The 19357-nt window shown below is 45.0% G+C and overlaps 1 protein-coding gene across 1 annotated transcript in view; it reads right to left on the reverse strand.

Annotated features, from left to right (window-relative positions):
- The window catches only part of SYPL1 (synaptophysin like 1), a 66939-nt gene extending 50491 nt beyond the window's left edge, over nucleotides 1-16448 (reverse strand). Inside the window, exon 1 of the mRNA XM_030215934.1 lies at nucleotides 16238-16448. Coding sequence (XP_030071794.1) covers nucleotides 16238-16306 — 69 coding nt within the window. The 5' untranslated portion in view covers nucleotides 16307-16448. The remainder of the gene's footprint in view (nucleotides 1-16237) is intronic.
- Between the last annotated feature and the right edge of the window lie 2909 nt (nucleotides 16449-19357).

Raw genomic sequence — 19357 nt, forward strand, 5'->3', positions numbered from 1 at the left:
AATCGATTTACTTCTACACCACTCAGGATTTTGAACACCTCAATCATATCTCCCCTCATCCGTCTCTTTCCCAAGCTGAAGAGCCTTAACCTCTTTAGCCTTTCCTCATATGAGAGAAGTTCCATCCCCTTCATCATTTTGGTCACTCTTCTTTGAACCTTTTCTAATTCCGCTATATCTTTTTTGAGATATGGCAAACAGAACTGAAAACAATACTCAAGATACAGTCGCACCATGGAGTGTGTACTTTCGGTCTTATTCACCAACTCTTTCCTAATAATTCCTAGCATCCTGTTTGCATTTTTGGCCACCACCACACACTAAACAGAAGATTTCAGCGTATTATCTACACCACCTAGTTCTTTTTCTACCATGTTTCAACACTGACATTCTAGGGCATCTTTGTATGAATCCCACATTAAGTCTTACATCAAGATTTCGTTATGTTTTTATTAGGTTGGGACTTTCATCTGGCTCATCCTAAATACAAAATCTCTTTCAGTTACACTCTAGCCAGTTTAACGCTTGTATTATTATAGAACCTATTAAGGAAAAATTGTCTCTTACTTGCTAATTTTAGTCTCAGATCAGTCTAGAACTTGTGGGTGTTGTGTCCACCCAATGCAGATGGAGCCAGAAATCAATATAGTTCCATGTAATTCACCCCTTATAGGCACTGTACAGGCAGATAAATTCAGTATTTCAGTGCATCATTACTTCCAGTTGAGTCGTTAAACACTGTAAAAGCTAATGCTTTACAGTTCAAGAACTGCAGAAAGCCCACCTATTGCCTAATAATGTAGCAAAGTCAACATATTTGAATTAAAGGATTATAGAATACTAGTATAAAAAGCCCGTTTCGGTAGGCAATGAAACGGGCGCTAGCAATGTAATCCCCCCCCCCCCCCCCCGCAGCGTCCTTCCTGTCTCCCCTGCAGCCACCCATCTGGTCTCAGGACCCCCTCCCCACCAACCCTCCTCTGCCCCTGCAGCCACGCATGTGCAGTGGCCCTCCTCTCTCCCCTGCAGCCACCCATGTCCAGCGACCCTCCACTCCCCTGCCTCCCTGCAGCCACCCATGTCCAACGACCCTCCTCTCCTTTCCCCTTGCCCCCCTGCAGCCACCCATGTCCAGCAACCCTCCTCTCCCCCTGCCCTCCCTGCAGCATCCCTTCTGTCTCCCCTGCAGCCACCCATCTGGTCTCAGGACCTCCCCTCCCCTCCCTCTTCCCTGCCGCCATCCATGTCCTGTGACCCTCCTCACCCCCTGCAGCCACCCATGTCCAGCGACCCTCCCCTCCCCCCTCGGCGCATCACCCAAACCCCTACCCCCCCAGCGCATCACCCAAGCCCCTACCCCCCCCCCCCTCGGGCACATCAACCTCCTCGCCACCCGCAGCCGCCAATACTAACGCTGTCCGGCCGGTACAAAAAGAAAAAAGCCAAAAAAAGATTTTAAACCTGAAACACGGCTCCGTAGACAGCCATCTGGCATTGGTTGTCATCTCTGCAGCCGCTCCTCCTCTCCCCTCTGACGTCGCTGCGCTCCTCCGAGGTCTTCCTGCAGGGGCAGTGACGTGGAGGGGAGAGGAGGAGCGGCTGCAGGGACGACAGCCAATGCCAGATGGCTGTCTACAGAGCCGCGTTTCAGGTTAAAAATCTTTTTTTGGCTTTTTTCTTTTTGTACTGGCCGCTGCTGCTCCACAGAAGCAGCAGCGGCCGGACAGCGTTAGTATTGGCGGCTGCAGGTGGCGAGGGAGTTGATGTGCCCGAAAGGGGGGGGGGGTACTGAGAGCTGATTGGTAGGCAGGTTTCCCTACTCCTCCCCCTGCCTGGCTCGCGGTTTTGCAGGGTAGGGGCTTGGGTGTTGCGCCAAGGGGGGGGGGGCACTGACAGCTGTTTCCCAGGCAGGGGACTCCTCCCCTTGCCTTGGAATCAGCTGTCAGTGACATCACTGACGTCAGTGCATTCTAAACTACCTAGCAGACCACCTCCAAGGGAGCCACAGTCCCAGGCACATTAGAATGTTGGCGGTGAGAATTATTATATAGGATCAACCTAACCAGCTGAAAAAAAACTAATATTTTAAGATGAAAACTATAACGAGGTCAAGGTGCTGGCTGAAAACCATGTAGGAAGTTTGAATATTATGATGAAATATGGAGGAGGAAAACATGTATTTGCTGACAAAAAATATGTAGCAAAGCTGGCATGCAACAGTGAAATCAATGAAGATCAACATGTTGACTGAAAATAATGTAGCAAAGCCAATATTCTACAAACAAATGAATAAAGATAAACCTGACAGATAAAAGTTTGTACCTACCCAAAATAATCAAAGAACATAGCAACAGAAGGAAAGGGAAAGAGGAAAGGCTAGAAGTTAAGAATAGCTAAATAACTGGAGAAGTGCCAGGGTAGGTTTCTGAACTGGTCTGATGAGACCAGGGCTTTTTTTTTTTTTGTGCCGGTACAGCATATCAGCACCTTTTTTTCCCCCCCAGAGAGTTGCTGGCCTGCACCCTTCCTCTCGCTCCCCTCTTCCCCACGACCCTCCTTACCCTCGGCAGTGCGGTGCAGCGATTGAGAAGCTGCCGGCATCAGGGCCTTCCCTTTGCATATCCCGCCTACTTTGTTTCAACTTCCTGTTTCTGAATAGGCAGGACTCGCAGGGGGAAAGCCCTGACGTCGGCAGCCTCTTTTAATCGCTGTACTGGCTGATGCTGGGGGCCTGGACTCTCAAGCAGGCAGCAGGAGGAGGATGGGCAGGGAGAGGGAGAATTGCTGGACACGGATGAAAGGGGAGGACCGGGGGGAGGGGGAGAATCACTGGACAAGGATGGCAGGGGAGAGGGGAGACATGCTGGACATGGATGGGAGGGGAGAGTAGGGAAGAGAGGAGAAATGCTGGAAATGGATGGACAGGAGAGCAGGAAAAGAATTGCTGGACATGGATAGATGGAGGGGTGGACAGGGGTCAGGAGAAATACTGGACTTGGAGGAGAGGAAATAGAGAATTATTGGTGGATATGGATACAGAGGAGGGAAGAGGAGAAATGCTGGACATGAATGGATGGGTGGAGAAAGGAGAAATGCTGGGCATGGATGGAGGGGAGCAAAGAGAAAAGAAGAAGATGCACATGGATGGAGATGAGGGAAATGGAAGAGGAGAAAAAAAACTGCACATGGCTAGAGAAAATAGGCTACAGCTGGATCCACATTATACCTCCTCCAATCAATTCAATGGAGGACCCAGCTTTTACTTATGGATGTAGAGCAAGAAATGAAGAAGAAAGAAGGAAAGTAAAGAAATAAATGGAAAGGAAGCCCTGGAAACAGAGTTAAAAGAACAGAGAGAGCGGCAGAATCAGAGACTGGGACCAACATGATCAGAAAAACGTCACCAGACAACAAAGGTAGAAAATTTTCATTTTAGTGTTTGGAATATGTCCAATTTGAGTTATTTTTTTTCTCCTACACTGGTATATTTTCAATGATGCCTGTTTATATGCACCATGGCTGGTATAAGGGGTGTGGCTATCACAGGGGCAGAGCCATAGGTGGTGACCCCACCCATAATGAGTACCGGTACCTTTTTTTTCCTACCCAAAAAAAAAAAAAAAAAAAGCACTGGATGAGACTAAAGATAATTTTTCCTACTTTTCCCAAACCAGTCCAGAACTTGTGGGATGTAGAAAACACTTTAGAACAAGGGAATGACCATGAAAGGTCTGCCAGAAATATATTGTTCCAAGAACTGACATAGAAAGTAGCAGAAAACAGGAGAATCATGTGTTTTTCATGAAAAAAAAAAAAAAAAAAACATGCTACATGGCTGGTCCACTCTTCTGAGGGATAGCTAAGACTCAGCCTCCAACCCAGTCTATAATCTTCCAGAGGAAGCCAATGTAATTCTTCTAGTCAGAATAACTAGAGGTATCAGCTACTTAGCCAAGTCAGCAAAAGCAGCACAAGGAGCCTTCAAGATAGGGAAGGAGGGCAAGCGTCAAATGAAAGTTTTATTAAAGACTTGACAGTCCATGTGTCAGCCTGCGCCAGGGGTCTTGTGCAAAAACAAACAATCTTCAGGTGTATAGCAGTCAATCAATGGAGAAAAACAATTTTGCTAAGGTGAACAGAACGCCTTCAAATGCAAGGAGTAAATTGCCAAATAGTAATGCTGTTAAAAAAAAAAAAAAAAAAAAAAAACACGCTGCTGCGCAGCCCTTATTCCTTCCGGCAACTAACCCAGAAAATTAAGATAAAGTAGTAAGGAAATAAGATGCCTTTTAAAGTTAAAGAACCTTAAGCAGAAAGGAACAGCTCAATAACTCTTACCAAAAAAAAAAAAAAAAAAAAAGACCAGAAGCTCTGAAGATCCAGTCTTTCAAAAGAAAAGTCTGCTGTCTGTGGAGAATCAGAACTTAATCCATGAACATGGAAAAAAATCAGACTGCAGACTTGCTGCAGTTATAGAATGTACTAGAGCCAGAAAAAATACTGAAGAACTGAAAAGGTGAACAAAGTCTCCCCACAGTCCAGATGAGTACATACTGGAAGCAAGCAAATTGACAATTTCCAGACGACTTCAGCAACAGATGAGAAGATTGCTGCATATCATCATAAAAGCAGCTTGCCTAGGCAAGGGATTTAAGGACATAAAAGAAACTAGATTGATGTCTGCAAGGAGGAAGGAAATGGGATATCTACCCCTGATATCTCACCTTGCATCCAAACCAAAGTATCAGCGTGCTTATCTGACATTGCTGTCTGGATGTCTCACCACCACCTGAAATTAAACATGACCAAAACCAAGCTTCTCATTTTTCCCCCCAAACCCACCTCCCCGCTCCCCCCATTTTCTATTTCTGTTGATGGCTCTCTCATTCTCCCTGTCTCTTCAGCTCATCTTTGACTCCTCTCTCTCCTTCTCTACTCATATCCAGCAGATTGCCAAGACCTGTCGTTTCTTTCTTTATAACATCCGTAAAATCCGCCCCTTTCTTTCTGACCACTCTACCAGAACCCTTGTCTACACCATTGTCACCTCCCGTTAAGACTACTGCAATCTGCTTCTTGCTGGCCTCCCACTTAGTCACCTCTCCCCTCTCCAGTCGGTTCAAAACTCTGCTGCCCGTCTCGTCTTACGCCAGGGTCGCTTTACTCATACTACCCCTCTCCTCAGGTCGCTTCACTGGCTCCCTATCCGTTTTCGCATCCTGTTTAAACTTCTTCTACTAACCTATAAATGGAGTGGCCTAGTGGTTAGGGTGGTAGACTTTGGTCCTGGGGAACTGAGTTCAATTCCCACTTCAGGCACAGGCAGCTCCTTGTGACTCTGGGCAAGTCACTTAACCCTCCATTGCCCCATGTAAGCCGCATTGAACCTGCCATGAGTGGGAAAGCGCGGGGTACAAATGTAACAAAAACAAACAAAACATTCACTCTGCTGCTCCCCACACTCGTCCTTCCCTACTCCCCTTCCCGTGCACTCCGATCCATGGATAAATCTTATCTGTTCCCTTCTCCACTACTGCCAACTCCAGACTTTGCGCCTTCTGTCTCGCTGCACCCTACGCCTGGAATAAACTTCCTGAGCCCCTACGTCTTGCCCCATCCTTGACCACCTTTAAATCTAGACTGAAAGCCCACCTCTTTAACATTGCTTTTGACTTGTAACCTCTCGTTTCCACCTACCCTCCTCTCCTCTTTCCTCTACTCATTAATTGATTTGCTTGCTTTATTTTTTGTCTATTACATTGTAAGCTCTTTGAGCTGGGACTGTCTTTCTTCTATGTTTGTGCAGCGCTGCGTACGCTTTGTAGCGCTATAGAAATGCTAAATAGTAGTAGTAGTAGGGATACTTTAATTACATTGATATTACTGAACGTTTCATATTGCCCTTGTTCTTATATACCTGTTGTGAATTATTTACTTCTAATTAACTTGATATTTTATCTTTAACATCTAATTCTTCTATACCTTAATTGTAATTCTTTTCTATATTATCATTCCGTTAACGGTCATCGCCATTGTGGCAAAATGTAAGCCACATTGAGCCTGCCAATGTGTGGGAAAATGTGGGATACAAATGCAACAAGTAAATAAATAGTAAGGAATATAATCACAAAAAATGGCAACTATCTTGTATGAGAACATGAGCAGGCCACTGCTAGTGTGAAGGATTTCATAGAGAAGAACTAGATCAAAAAGGCTGGAAGGGTGTGACTGGCAATGACTAAATACTCATTGGTTACCAATAAATCAGGTTTTGCTTTTTTTTTTTTTATTCCAGTACTAAAAGATAACAGGCACATGCCAGTCAAACGTGTGGAAGGCAGCTGTCTCCTAGCCCAAGGGTCATGCTACCTCTTACAAGAAATAGAGAAATCTGCAGACAGGGTGCAATCTTTGGATGCAGTTCCAGTAGGAACAGAATGGGCAAGTTCTTTGCAGGAGCTGCAACCCAAATAGCATCCATAAGGAGATAATAGAAGTGTAACCAGTACTGGGGACTTTTAATCAAGAGTAGCAAACAGATTATGTGAAATGGAATCATCATTGGAAATAAAGAGTTAGGTTTTAAGAGCCAGGCTACTATGCAACAGACGCTAGAGGGGATGGACCTGCTGCAACTGCCCCCACTGTTGGGTGTCCTACATGCAGGAAAAAATGCAGTGAGGTGAGAGCTCTCTTGGTGGACAGACACAAAGATATGGTGGTTGAATGAAACTAAACAAAAGTGGCTGAACTCTCAGGCTGAAGCCTTCTCCCAAGCCTTAAACAGGCTTGCTAACCAAAGTTTCTAACCTCAGGGGACCAGAGCAAGAGATGGCAAAAGAGAACTCTCCTGCTGTAGTAGTACTGTGTTTACATGGTCCTCATTTAGTCTCCTCTCTCATTTCCCTGGATAAACTTATTACTTACTTCTGCAACTAAGACCACATTCCTTCTTGACCCAATTTCTTCACCCTGGCTGAAGATTCTCACCCATGGAGGCATATTTTCAAAGCACTTAGCCTTCCAAAGTTCCATAGAAACCTATGGAACTTTGGAAGGCTAAGTGCTTTGAAAATGGTCTTCTCCCTCTGATTCTGGGGATGATATACAGTTTTAATCAGGGTTTGCTCCCCATTGAATGGAAACCTGCTATTGAAACCATTCTTAAAAAGCATTCCTTAATCCCAATGATCTAGCCAGTTACTGACCAGTACCTTTACTCAATGATTTACAACTCTGCCTTTAAGCAAGGCAAGGCAACACTTCTTATTTCCTTTGACTTAACAGTCACATTTGATCTAGTCAGCCACAGTTTCCTACTCTGCCTCCAATGCTGGTGTATCCAACATAGTCCATACTTGGTTCACTTCTTTCTTGTTGATCCCTCAAAGTGTCCCTCCCTTCCGCCTTTCCTGCGGTGTTCCTCAGGGTTCCGTGTTGTCATCCCTCCTTTTCAACATATTTGAGCCCTTAGGCAGAGGATATTCTTCTGGTCTTGATCCAGGACCCCTTTAAACCAGATCTGGTCCCAGTTCAGTCTACTCCGGATGCTACTGATGACTGGCCTTCTTCTCACCACTTGCTATTGGTGAGAAATATACCTGGAACCTTTTATGTGAGGTTCACTGCAATGCTCCAAGGGTGCCCCAATGTTCTGCTGATATGTCTGTGTCGCTTGTCTACTATGAATGCTGGCCCCACATACATCCCAATGGCTTGTTTTTGTGCTTTTTTCCTTTGGACTTTTTTTTTTTCAGAAAGGGTCCTAAAAGATAGACTCACTGAGCACCAAAACAAAGGCCATTTTTGAAACAAAATGTTGGATGTTTTTCTGGTTTGAAAATGGCCACATTCATTACTGAATTTTTGGTCATTTTTTGCAATACATCCAAAATTGGGTTTAGATGTTATATTGAAAATTGCCTCAATTAATATTTTGAGCATTATTACAAAATTTTAAAAAGCAGTAGTAATGACTCAACTGAAGGGTGTCCAAACTGTTCTTTATTATAGAAGCTGTCCAAATCCGTTTGTTAGACAGTTGTCCATCATATCTAATGGCAGATCCTCCAAATCAGATAATAGAATGGCTTACTTTTTTCAGAATGCCTTTTTATAAGCTGGTCACTTTCCATTTACATTAGGTGGTATTATTTTAACACCACTTCTTAAGAATACAAATTTGGATGCCAGTCAACCGGCAAGTATTCCTTTACTCACCTAGATACTTATGGTGCTGAATTATCAATCCATCAGTGAGTGTATGGTACAATTCCTCAATATTTTAATGATCATGTATCGACCAAATTAAGCTCTTGTTCAGAAATGGCAAACCTTTTCTGGAGATGGGAAGATGGTAGAATGAGAGGACATGAAATGAGATTGAAGGGGGGCAGACTCAAGAAAAATGTCAGGAAGTATTTTTTCACGGAGAGAGTAGTGGATGCTTGGAATGCCCTCCCGCAGGAGGTGGTGGAAATGAAAACGGTAACGGAATTCAAACATGCGTGGGATAAGCATAAAGGAATCCTGTGCCGAAGGAATGGATCCTCAGCTTAGTCAAGATCGGGAGGCGGGGCTGGTGGTTGGGAGGCGGGGATAGTGCTGGGCAGACTTATACAGTCTGTGCCATAGCCGATGGTGGGAAGTGGGACTGGTGGTTGGGAGGCGGGGATTGTGCTGGACAGACTTGTACGGTCTGTGCCAGAGCCGGTGGTTGGGAGGAGGGGCTGGTGGTTGGGAGGCGGGGATAGTGCTGGCCAGACTTATAAGGTCTGTGCCCTGAAGAGCACAGGTACTGTTAATATGCGACTACTACCTGGCAATCCAGACACTCAATTGCCGGACCAATACTCAGTATATTGGGATATCTTACAGACTATTGTAAGTTCTCTGTCCTCAATTCCACAGGCTATTTCGGACAGAAGAGGGGATAGTGATGCCGATAGATCCCTCCCTTACAAAGTGGGTGATCTGGTGCACCGGCGTTATTATACGCACAAGACCTGGCGAGATCCCATCTACATTGGGCCCTTCAAGATAGAGGCTTTGTCAGCTACAGCTGCCAAGCTAGAGGACCACACATCCTGGGTCCATCTAAAAGATATAAGAGCCTATCCAAATACCGAATCAGGCCTCCTTGATGTTTCCAGTTCAGCAGCCACTGGAGATACCTGCCCCACCGCGGACCCCATCTCCACCGCCACTGAGCCCAAGACCACCGACACCGCACCCAGCATCACTGTGTAATCACTTGGATCAACTAGACCAGAGACTTAATCAACTAGTCACACAAGACCAACCATCTCCCGAATCGCACCTATTAGATCTTGCTGATATCACCATCCAAACGATTGCTGAGTCACCTGAGTCACCACCTGAACAACCACCAGTACTTGAACCTGCCTTTGAGTGGCCATCCTCACCGCCACCTTCCTGTGTCCCTGAATTTCCACTTCCCTACGTTGATCTTCGTATCCGTCTCATCCGAATCCGCAACTTTGCAGGAGATTTGGATCTGGGTGAACCAGAATCTGAGCACTTTTTAACTCTGCAGAATTTGTACAGCAACATCAGTGAGCTGCTCGACATTTTACACTTGTATTTCCCGAATCAGGCCAGATAAATGCCACGCCAAGTCCGGTCACAGTCCACTCCAGAAGAAACCATCCCCTTACAGACTATTCCCCTACAGAAAGTTCCAATCCCCTTACCACCTTCTTCAGCCACTCCAGTTGCTATACTACTCCGCAGGGAATCAACCCTCCGCAGGGAACCAACCTCAGAGAACCTTTCTGCCCTTGACGACATCAAAGAACCAGATCCACAAAAAACTGAACTTTACCCTGTTGACAAGTGTGACTCTGAGCAGTTATCTGAAACCAATACCCATTGGTCCAACGACTTTGACGACACTTATCCGGAAGACGACACCATTCCAGACGACACGGACGCAAACAGCACCGTGGCAAGTGTTTCAGCAGCAGTTACGGTGTTACATCAGTACACCCTCTTCTTCTGCTTTCCATCTGCTCGATTGTTTGCTGTTGGACTTGTGTGCTTGATCCTACTTTGTATAGGTTTGGTGTTGTTTCTCACTACCCTGTTTACCTATACTGCTGACAGAAACCTCTTTGATCTTTGGATCACACTCACTGCCTTTCCCACTGGCAACGTTACTTTGCCCGTTGGAAACGCCACGGTACTTGCAACTACTTCTGTACTTGCAACTACCCCTGCAGTACTTGCAACTACTTCTGTATTTGCAACTACTCCGGTTCCACCACCTACTACAGCAGCCTATTCAGAGCCCCAACAGTACACCACATTCACACGCTTGTTTGGACACACATCCCTCCAAACGATCAAAAAGATCAGTCCCCTTGCCACCAGTTATCCCACCTCCTGGGCAGACACATCTGCCACAACAGACTTTTCAACTGGCAATCCTACAGTGCCTATTGAAAACGCTGCGACTACTCCTGTCCTTACTGATACTCCTGTTTTGCATTCTACAAGTGTTTCCGATACTAACAGTAGCTCGGACAATATTGTCCCCACTATTACAAATACTTTTGAGGATAATATTACCTTGTCTGAATTGCGAACCACCCCTCCTCCTTATCCTTTGGTGCCTAATACTGACGTTCCTCCTCCCACGAATACTTCCTTAACTACTCCAAATATCAGAGTCCCAGCTACACGCCCTCCCAGATAGCCCAACACCCCCATTAACTGTTACACCCGTTACATAATATATGTCCCATAGCAGACTAAACAATCAGCCTTCACCGCCGCAAACAGTTCCTTCCCTTGAATCTCCACTACCGTCGCCTCATTTAGATGATCAAGTAATCCCAGAGTACCTTTTAGATCCTCGAGAATTAAGATTTCCCCATTGGGACCCAGCTCCAGAAGACGATCCCAATTGGGATCCCCTCACTCGATATCAGACACTGTGTGAACCCTTACTTGAGAGTTGGACACTCGGTCCCAGTCGAACAGTTACTCATACTCTGGCATTATTTGGAGGAAGCTTGGGTTTACAGGTTGAACAGACTGATGAGCTCCTAATAAGACCAGAAACTGGTGACGTGGTGGATTTTTGGTTATTCACATACGCCATACTTGGCACTGACTGGATACCTTTTTTGTTTCTCATAGAGGTTGGATTGGGACCTTTGGAAATATATAGTCTTTTCGAAGTACCCGATCCCACTGAGAAAGGGGCTATCAGAGTTTACCCCCCTTACCCAAGTCATACCTAAATGATATATCAAGTCTTGGTATATTTTGGGATATTGATTATTGTCATTGCAGCTCTTGCTAAAACCCTAGGGGTGATTCTGTTACTCACTTTTATTCTTAGTCGCCAATTGCCTTTTGTACAGTCCAGATCTAACATCTAATCATGAAAACTACCAACATGAAGTGCCTGGCCCTTTTCTTATGTGTGCTCACTATGCCCATTGTACATGGAGCACAGGACTTAGAAAAATTTCTGCAAAAATTCACGACCACTTACGAAATAACATTACCCACTACTAAAGACACAACCACAATAACCCTTGATGTGTGTGCTTACACAATGTGTGGGGAACATCCTGTGCAGCAATATTTGTCAGCTTTTGAAATATACCTGTGTCCCTTCTCCAATTGCGGAAGTTGGGCGCAAGTATGGTGGTACACAGGTTCATGGGTTCCCTACTCAGGTAGCGAAATTCCAGATCTCAAAAAGAGCATTTCCATTATGAAATTGCGAGTGACTGGCTTTTGTTCAATGACCAAATGTAATCAAGTGGCTATCACTTTCAGAGGAGTAACGGCTGTTACATACAGAACTTATTCCTTAGGAATTGATGCCACAGGTAGAGACCCCATTGGCAAATTTAAGATTGTTCCACCCCCAGCACAACCAGAAAAGAATCCTTTGATGCCAACAAAGATCCCAGAAGTAAAGATTCCTTACCAGATCGTGCCAATTAATAATTCCAAAGATTTAATGGCACTAGAAACAGGATTTGGAGAGACCAACTTGTGGCTCGAATGGGCGCATTATACTACAAAGAGTTTGAATGTCTCTAATTGTTATTTTTGTTCCCATGCAAGAGCAGAACCAACAGTAGTCCCCTTTCCTTTGGATCTCCACAATGACCCAGATGGTTTTTGGTGTATGCTAGAGTTACTTCAGGTAACAACTGAAGTGAATCAGTCTTGTCAACATCTTGACGAACACCACCCCTACTTACCTCCTCGGATGAGGGTCCCACCTGCATTCAGGATTCCAGATCCTGCTACCAGATATCATACATGTCTGGAACGATATGGGGTGAAAAATACATGGTTTCTGGGAAATTTGACCAATTGTAACACAACCCTAGAAAAAGGGACTCTGCAAAATCTGAATCTCACAGAGTTTTCACAGGCTAGAGCAGACATATGGTGGTACTGTGGAACCCATACTATCCACCATACACTTCACAAAAGTTGGACAGGAAGATGTGCCCTGGTCAAATTGGTAATTCCAGTCATTATAGCATCCTTGCTCCCTCCTCATAGCAGCTCTTCCTCACGAGTGAAGAGAGATGCTATGCCTGGATCCTTTGATGATCGGGTCTATATAGATGCAATTGGAGTTCTAAGAGGGGTTCCTGATGAGTTCAAAGCCAGAAACCAGATAGCCGCAGGGTTCGAATCAGTTTTCTTTTGGTGGGCTACTATAAATAAAAATTTAGACTGGATCAACTATATATATTACAACCAGCAGAGATTTGTGAACTACACTAGAGATGCGGTTCAAGGAATTGCAACACAATTAGATGCCACCAGCAGAATGACGTTAGAAAATAGATTAGTGCTTGATCAGATTTTGGCAGCGGATGGCGGAGTGTGCCGTAAGATAGGTACACAGTGTTGCACTTTTATCCCCAACAATACTGCTCCAGATGGATCGATCACCAGAGCTTTACAAGGCTTAACCTCACTGTCACAAGAATTGGCAGAGAACTCTGGTGTTGACACATCTTGGACTGGTTGGATGGATAAAGTTTTTGGTAAATGGAAGACATTTATCATTTCTGCAGCCACTACCATAATCATAGTGGTAGCAATTTTTGTACTAGTAGGATGTTGCATAATCCCTTGTTCTAGAGGCTTAGTAGAACGCTTGATTGAAATTGCAATAACAAAAAAGACAACAGCAGGACAATATGTCCTGTATGAAAATCTCCTTCCCAACACCACTGGAGATAACACATTGGACTATCTCCCTTTGAGACGGACCAATCGCTATGCGAATGCTAGAGACACTATAGAAATGTCTGCAACTGTATAATCATGTAATAGCACACGGGGATGCAATATAATAGTGTTAAGCCTGAAGAAATGATGTAATCAATAATCAGCTCTATGTAATCTATGCGAATGTATACTCAAGATATAATCAGTATATAACCAAAGAATTTATGATTGTGAACCATATATACAATATATACACATATAGGTAAGAGTAAGATAGAACTTGCATATTAATGGGTAAAGAAAAATATTTTATAATTATAGTATGTTGCCTAACTGTAAAAATGGATAAGAAGGATTGAAATAATAGAAGTGGTGCCAACATGGTAATCTCAAACCAAACAAATCTGACAGTACCAGGTTAGTTACATTTAGACTCTCAAAAATCGAAAGCTTTATAGAATACCTTCTGGAATGGATGGTACCATGGTACGTTAACCCTGGTGTCACCCTATGGGATAGGGTGAAGAGGAGAATGTTAATATGTGTTGTAGCTTGAGGCCTATCCACTGGAATGGTGGCGGGCCAAGTTACTGGGCTTTGGCCAGCTGAGCAGCCCTGACTAGGCCTGATAACCCACTGATGGCCTTATAGTTGAGAACCTGCAAAAGCAGGATTGCAGGAGGAGTCTTAATGAAACCTGGTACAATTTACAAATTGAATGTAGCACATATGATGATTGAATAATGGACTAAAATGGATAAAATCTGGTTTTTAAAATGAAGTTTGTGGTACTCAGATCATAAGAGCATATGAAAGTAGATATGAAACTGAGATGTCAATAATAGGATATTTTTGTATCAAGAAGAGAAAAATAAGATGTTTACAAAAGCGGAAATGTCACAAACAGGTGCAGATATTTTTGTAACAGGAAAAAACATGTTATTGACAATAGCGGAAATCTTGCAATAGCTAAAACGGAAAGAAGAGGGTACAGATGGACATCTGCCGGAAAAGGAAAAAAAATGATTCAGAGGTTGTGAAATATTAAGAAAAAAAAAGGCCCTTGCCATTGACTTGTATTAAGACCTGTGCCTATAAAAGAGAGAAGATTTTGCCAGATAGTTGGAACATTTCTCCAACTCTTCTTGGAAGGCACAACTCTGTGCAATTGAACCCAGAATCTGTCTGATGATGAATGTACCAAGTTGAAGATTTAATCTTGGTAAGAATAAATTGAACCTTCTTTCTGAAAACCAACTGTGTCTTTATTTCTACTTATTCTTTATCTGTCATTTATTCTACAAAGAAAACCATACACAAGAGATTCTCACTCCCTGAATTAACTAGGATAGATCTTTATATGTGGGAACATAAATGGCCAAAGATCTCCTTAGACCCTATTAGACAGAAAGCTGTGGTCATGGGAATAAGGTGTGAACTCCGCCTTCTGATGGCTCCCCAGAACAGACCCCCATGGGACTGGGTAACCCTGGAGGTCAGGAAAACAATTCAAACCCTTTTGGATGAACTAACGTTGTTTATCCCTCCGTGTAGAGGGGTCAAGAAGGGGTCTAAAAGGGGGGGCATTTAAAACAGTACAAATCAAAGTAGGGTATACACAAAAAGCAGCAAATATGAGTTATCTTGTTGGGCAGACTGGATGGACCGTGCAGGTCTTTTTCTGCCGTCATCTACTATGTTACTATTAAAGGGGATAGTAACATACATAGTAGATGACGGCAGAAAAAGACCTGCACGGTCCATCTAGTCTGCCCAACAAGATAAACTCATATGTGCTACTTCTTGTGTATACCTTACCTGGGATAAGAGGATGAAATTATGCCCAAGAGACCTGGAGGAAGAAAGGGGAATCTTGAGTGTGACCCGGGGGGGGGGGGGGGGGGGGGGGGGGTTGGGCTCCTGAAGCAGCAACCAAAGTGTGAGAGCTACAGGTAGGCAGAGAAGAGACCCAACCCAGGAGCAGGAGATTAGAGCAGGTGAGAGATTGGTCTCAAGATCGGGGGGGGGGGGGTCACACCTGAGAAGCGTCTGAGCCTGCAGGAAATTGAGCCAGTACTGGGAGAAGGAGAAACAGCCAATAAGAACAACAGTATATACATACATATTCCATAACTGAAGCCTACCCAATGTAAATGAAGTGGTACAAGAGCTCTCCTGAGGAACAGCAGAAGGACTGAAATCCAAGTCTGTAGCTGGAGGGCTGAAACTGTTTGAACGTTGCTACCGTGCTTTTTTGAAAAAAAAGGGGGGGGGGGGTCGAGAGAACTGATTCCCCAGAAAGTGAGTGTTTCCCAAAACCTCAATTCTGGAGCTCTAACCCACTCCCAGCTCGTCACGAGTGTGGTCTACTACTAAGGGCAGAGTGGAGCGACTATAAGTGGTGGGAATTGTCCCTGTGAGCCCGTGTCGGGGAACGGAAAGTAGTCCGGGGGCCCGAGGCCTAGGCTACACGTCAACAGCAACTTAAAAGAGAAAAACACTCTAAATATTAAATTTAAAAAAAAAACTTCAGTAAGCTAAACAAATGCGGACAGAAGTAGATAGATTAATGCCCCTTCCCAACGCATCCACAAATCGGCCGAGGCTACAACACCACACAAGTGAAGTAACAGACAGCAGCAGCAGCGCGTAGAGAAACCTGTTCTATGATCCCACTCGGGGCGCTGCTCACGGAGGAGGGAGTGGCAGGGGCCGAGCCGCTCCCTCCCTCCTCCCGCCAGGGCTCGTGATCCAGTAGGCCCCAGTCTCAGACCTAACCTCCTGCTTCAGCTCACGGCCCCCTCCCCCGGAAATCTCTGCAGCCTCGGCCTCTCCTTACCGAGTCCCTCCCTCTGCATATACTGTAATCCCCGAGTGCTCGTGCCGTCCAGGTCTACTCCCCTCTCCTCCACCAGACCAGGACACGGCACGCCGAGGCGGATGAGGGCGCCTGTCTCGGCCTTGCCAATGCCTTCCCCTCCCTCACTCACTCACTCACCCACTGAAGCACTTTGATGAAACCCAGCGGCTCCTTGAGCGGAGTGAAGTTCAGCTGCAGGCCGGTCATTCTGTACACGGAAGGGAGACACAACAACAAAAAAAAGGCCGAAGGGCAGCTAACAGAACACGACAGGCGAGGCGACGTCCAGGTGCTCCTCCCTCCTTCCCGCCGTACCTGCTCGTGCGCGCACAAGGCAAGCCTAGGACATTCCGCCCGCGGGGCTGGGGATAGGCTGTGGCGCTCCTGAAAACTCCGCCCCCTGGCTCTATAGCTCCTCCCCCTCCCGGACTGCCTCGGCCAAACCCCGCCTCTAATTCTGGAAATGAGAGGTCACGCCCCGGGAGCAGGACGGGTGGGCTCCAGCAGGATCTGCGGCGCGCGGTTACGCTTCCGTTAACTTCTCTCTTTTTCGCGCTCTGTCTGTCACAGTCCGGCAGTTTCTTCCTCCCTTCGAGTGCTTTGCTGTCACATTTCCAACTAATTCCTCCTTCCACTGCACAGTACTGCTGTCACACTTCAGGTAAGTCTTCCCTTCTTTCCGGCAGGTTCCTGCTTCTTCCACTCGAGGGCTGAGCTGTCATCACACCTCGGGTAACTGCTCTGAGACTGTGCTGTGATTCTAATTCCTCCCTCCACTGAAGATGAAGAACTGGCCTCCCTGTCACTATCAAGGTAACGCCCCTCGGCTGTCACATTTCGGGTAACTTCTCCCTCGTGCTCTGAGGTTCTGCTCTTACGTGCCAAAGTTCCTACTACTTACTCTCTCCACTGCAAAGCATGGCTGTCACACTCAAAGTAATGCCTGCCTTTGCTGTCACATTTCGGGTAACACCTACCTCTGCTTTCACTTTTCACTTCTGTCTGTCTCGGAGCCGGACTACATGCCAGGTTACACTTCCCTCTGCTCTGAGGCTCAGCTGTCACGTTTCACTTAACTGTTCTGGCCAGCAGGGATATTTTTGTTAACGAGAATAATAAGAAAGAAAATTTTAGGTCTTTACTTTATGGTTATTTAGGGGCTTAATATGCCTCCATTCAAAATATATCAAAGAGGTTTACAGAATTAGAAAGGAAATGAAAATGAACTGCAAAACCATCATAGGAAAGAGGACAAAGGGCAGGTATGAAAGCAGTCAAGAATAGAGCGGAAGCCTGCATCGCTATACCATCATAAGCCCACTAGGTCCCTCCAAGGACAGGCCAGGGAGAAAAATGGGCCTTCACCCAAGCCCGGAGAGAAGGCTAGCAAAGCTCCACAGATATCTTCTGGCAAAGCATTCCAGGCCAGCAGGGTTGCATAGAAGAAAACTGATTGGCCTGTAGATTCCAATCTGGAGCACAAAACAAGGGAAATAGAGAGACTGTGTTCTGACTTGGAGTGTAAGGTGCACAATAAAAGTGAGATCATGGAAGAAATATAAGGCGGTAACCCATGGTGAAGAGACTTAAAGGTGAGGACTTTATGAAGGACATGGTACCTAATAGGGAGCCAGTGGTAAAATCTCAACAACAGAAGGGTGACATGGTTATAGCAATGAGCCTGTGAAAGTAGACGAACAGAAGCATTTTGAATTGTTTGGAATTTTTTCAACAGGGTGTTAGTAAGACCTGTGTAAGCTACATTACAGTAGTCTAATTTTGAGGCCACTAAGGCTTAAAGAAGATCGACATAAGAGTCAAAGTCAAGACAGTGGCATATTGAGTGGATAGTTCTTGAGAACTATAATGAAAAATATAATTCTTTGTCAGAATGAAAATTGAATAAGAATAAACAATTTACAGACCTGAACAGAACAAGAACTAAAATTATTAATTTCCCTTAATGAAAATTCCTTACAGTAAAACGAAAATTATCAGGGTGCTATGCTATCCAGAGCTGCCTGCTGATGCTGAAAATCAATGCTCATTAGCTCTGCAGTCAGCTGCATCTCCCTGAGACCGCCAACGCCTGCAACCACACACACGCTCCATTAATGGTGTTGGTGTATGTCTTGGAAACACAGCAGAGCTGATGAGCAGCTAACAAGTATTGCCGTGCCAGTCAGGGACCTTAACCCCAAGTGCATGTGTCCTACCCGGGCCCACCAAAGGCTATGTCAAGCTGAAGAAGAATTGAAAGAACAGCCTTTTTTCCAGTGCTTGCAGCTTGAGCGACTTGAGAATAGATCCCCCTGCGTCAACATTTGGCTACACCAAATTGTGATCTGACTGCATACCTGCTGACCCACCCAATCTGCCGACTGTGTGTCTGCCAGTCCTGAGCTGTAGAAGAGCAGTGTTTCAGTGCCAGATCACAAGGCAAGTGTTTTTCAGTGATAGCTTGAGATCCCTGACCCCGTTGACTGCGTGCCTGCTGGCCTATCCAGATCTACACAGTCTGCGAAAACTGAGTTTGTGAACTGAATATGAACTAAAGTTTTTGGGAGAGAAATTATTTGCCATGAGATTCTGAGCTAAATAATAACTAAAATTTTGGGGAGAGGACTGAATAAAAACTAAAATTATCATTGTTTGACAGAACTAGAATAAAATAAGAATAAAAGTTACTTGTTTTGCACATGAATAAAAACTAGAACTAAAAACTTTTTCCGGACTAAAAAATATTCACACCATGCAGAGATTTCAAAGTTGTGTGTTTTGGGTAGGCTTGGGCAGGACTAAAATCTATGAGATAGATGTTCAACTGACAGCGGTGAGCGTTTTTTTTTAGCCACCACCAGCATTATTCCTGGATAGTCAATGTTGGGCCATGTCTGGGCATCAGCATTGAATATCCGAGTTTATACAGCCGGCTATCTCTTACGTGGTTAAGTGATATTCAGCTAAATTTAGGTGGTTAAGTGCTGAATATTGGCACTTACCTGCATAAGTGCTGACTTCACCACCCCCCTTCAACCCGGGTCACCCACAAAATAGCCAGCTTTGAGTTTAACAGTCTGTGGTGATATTCATACATAGTAACTGAGTGATGGCAGAAAAAGGCCTGAATGGTCCATTCGGTCTGCCCAACAGTCACATTCATTATCAGTTCAGGATTAAATCAACAATGAACATGATATTATATACTTGATCATGGTCTTTCTTTGTTATTTCTGGGACATAGACCGTGGAAGTTTG

This window comes from Microcaecilia unicolor, chromosome 10 (assembly GCF_901765095.1).
Source record: "Microcaecilia unicolor chromosome 10, aMicUni1.1, whole genome shotgun sequence".
Classification (NCBI taxonomy): Eukaryota; Metazoa; Chordata; class Amphibia; order Gymnophiona; family Siphonopidae; genus Microcaecilia; species Microcaecilia unicolor.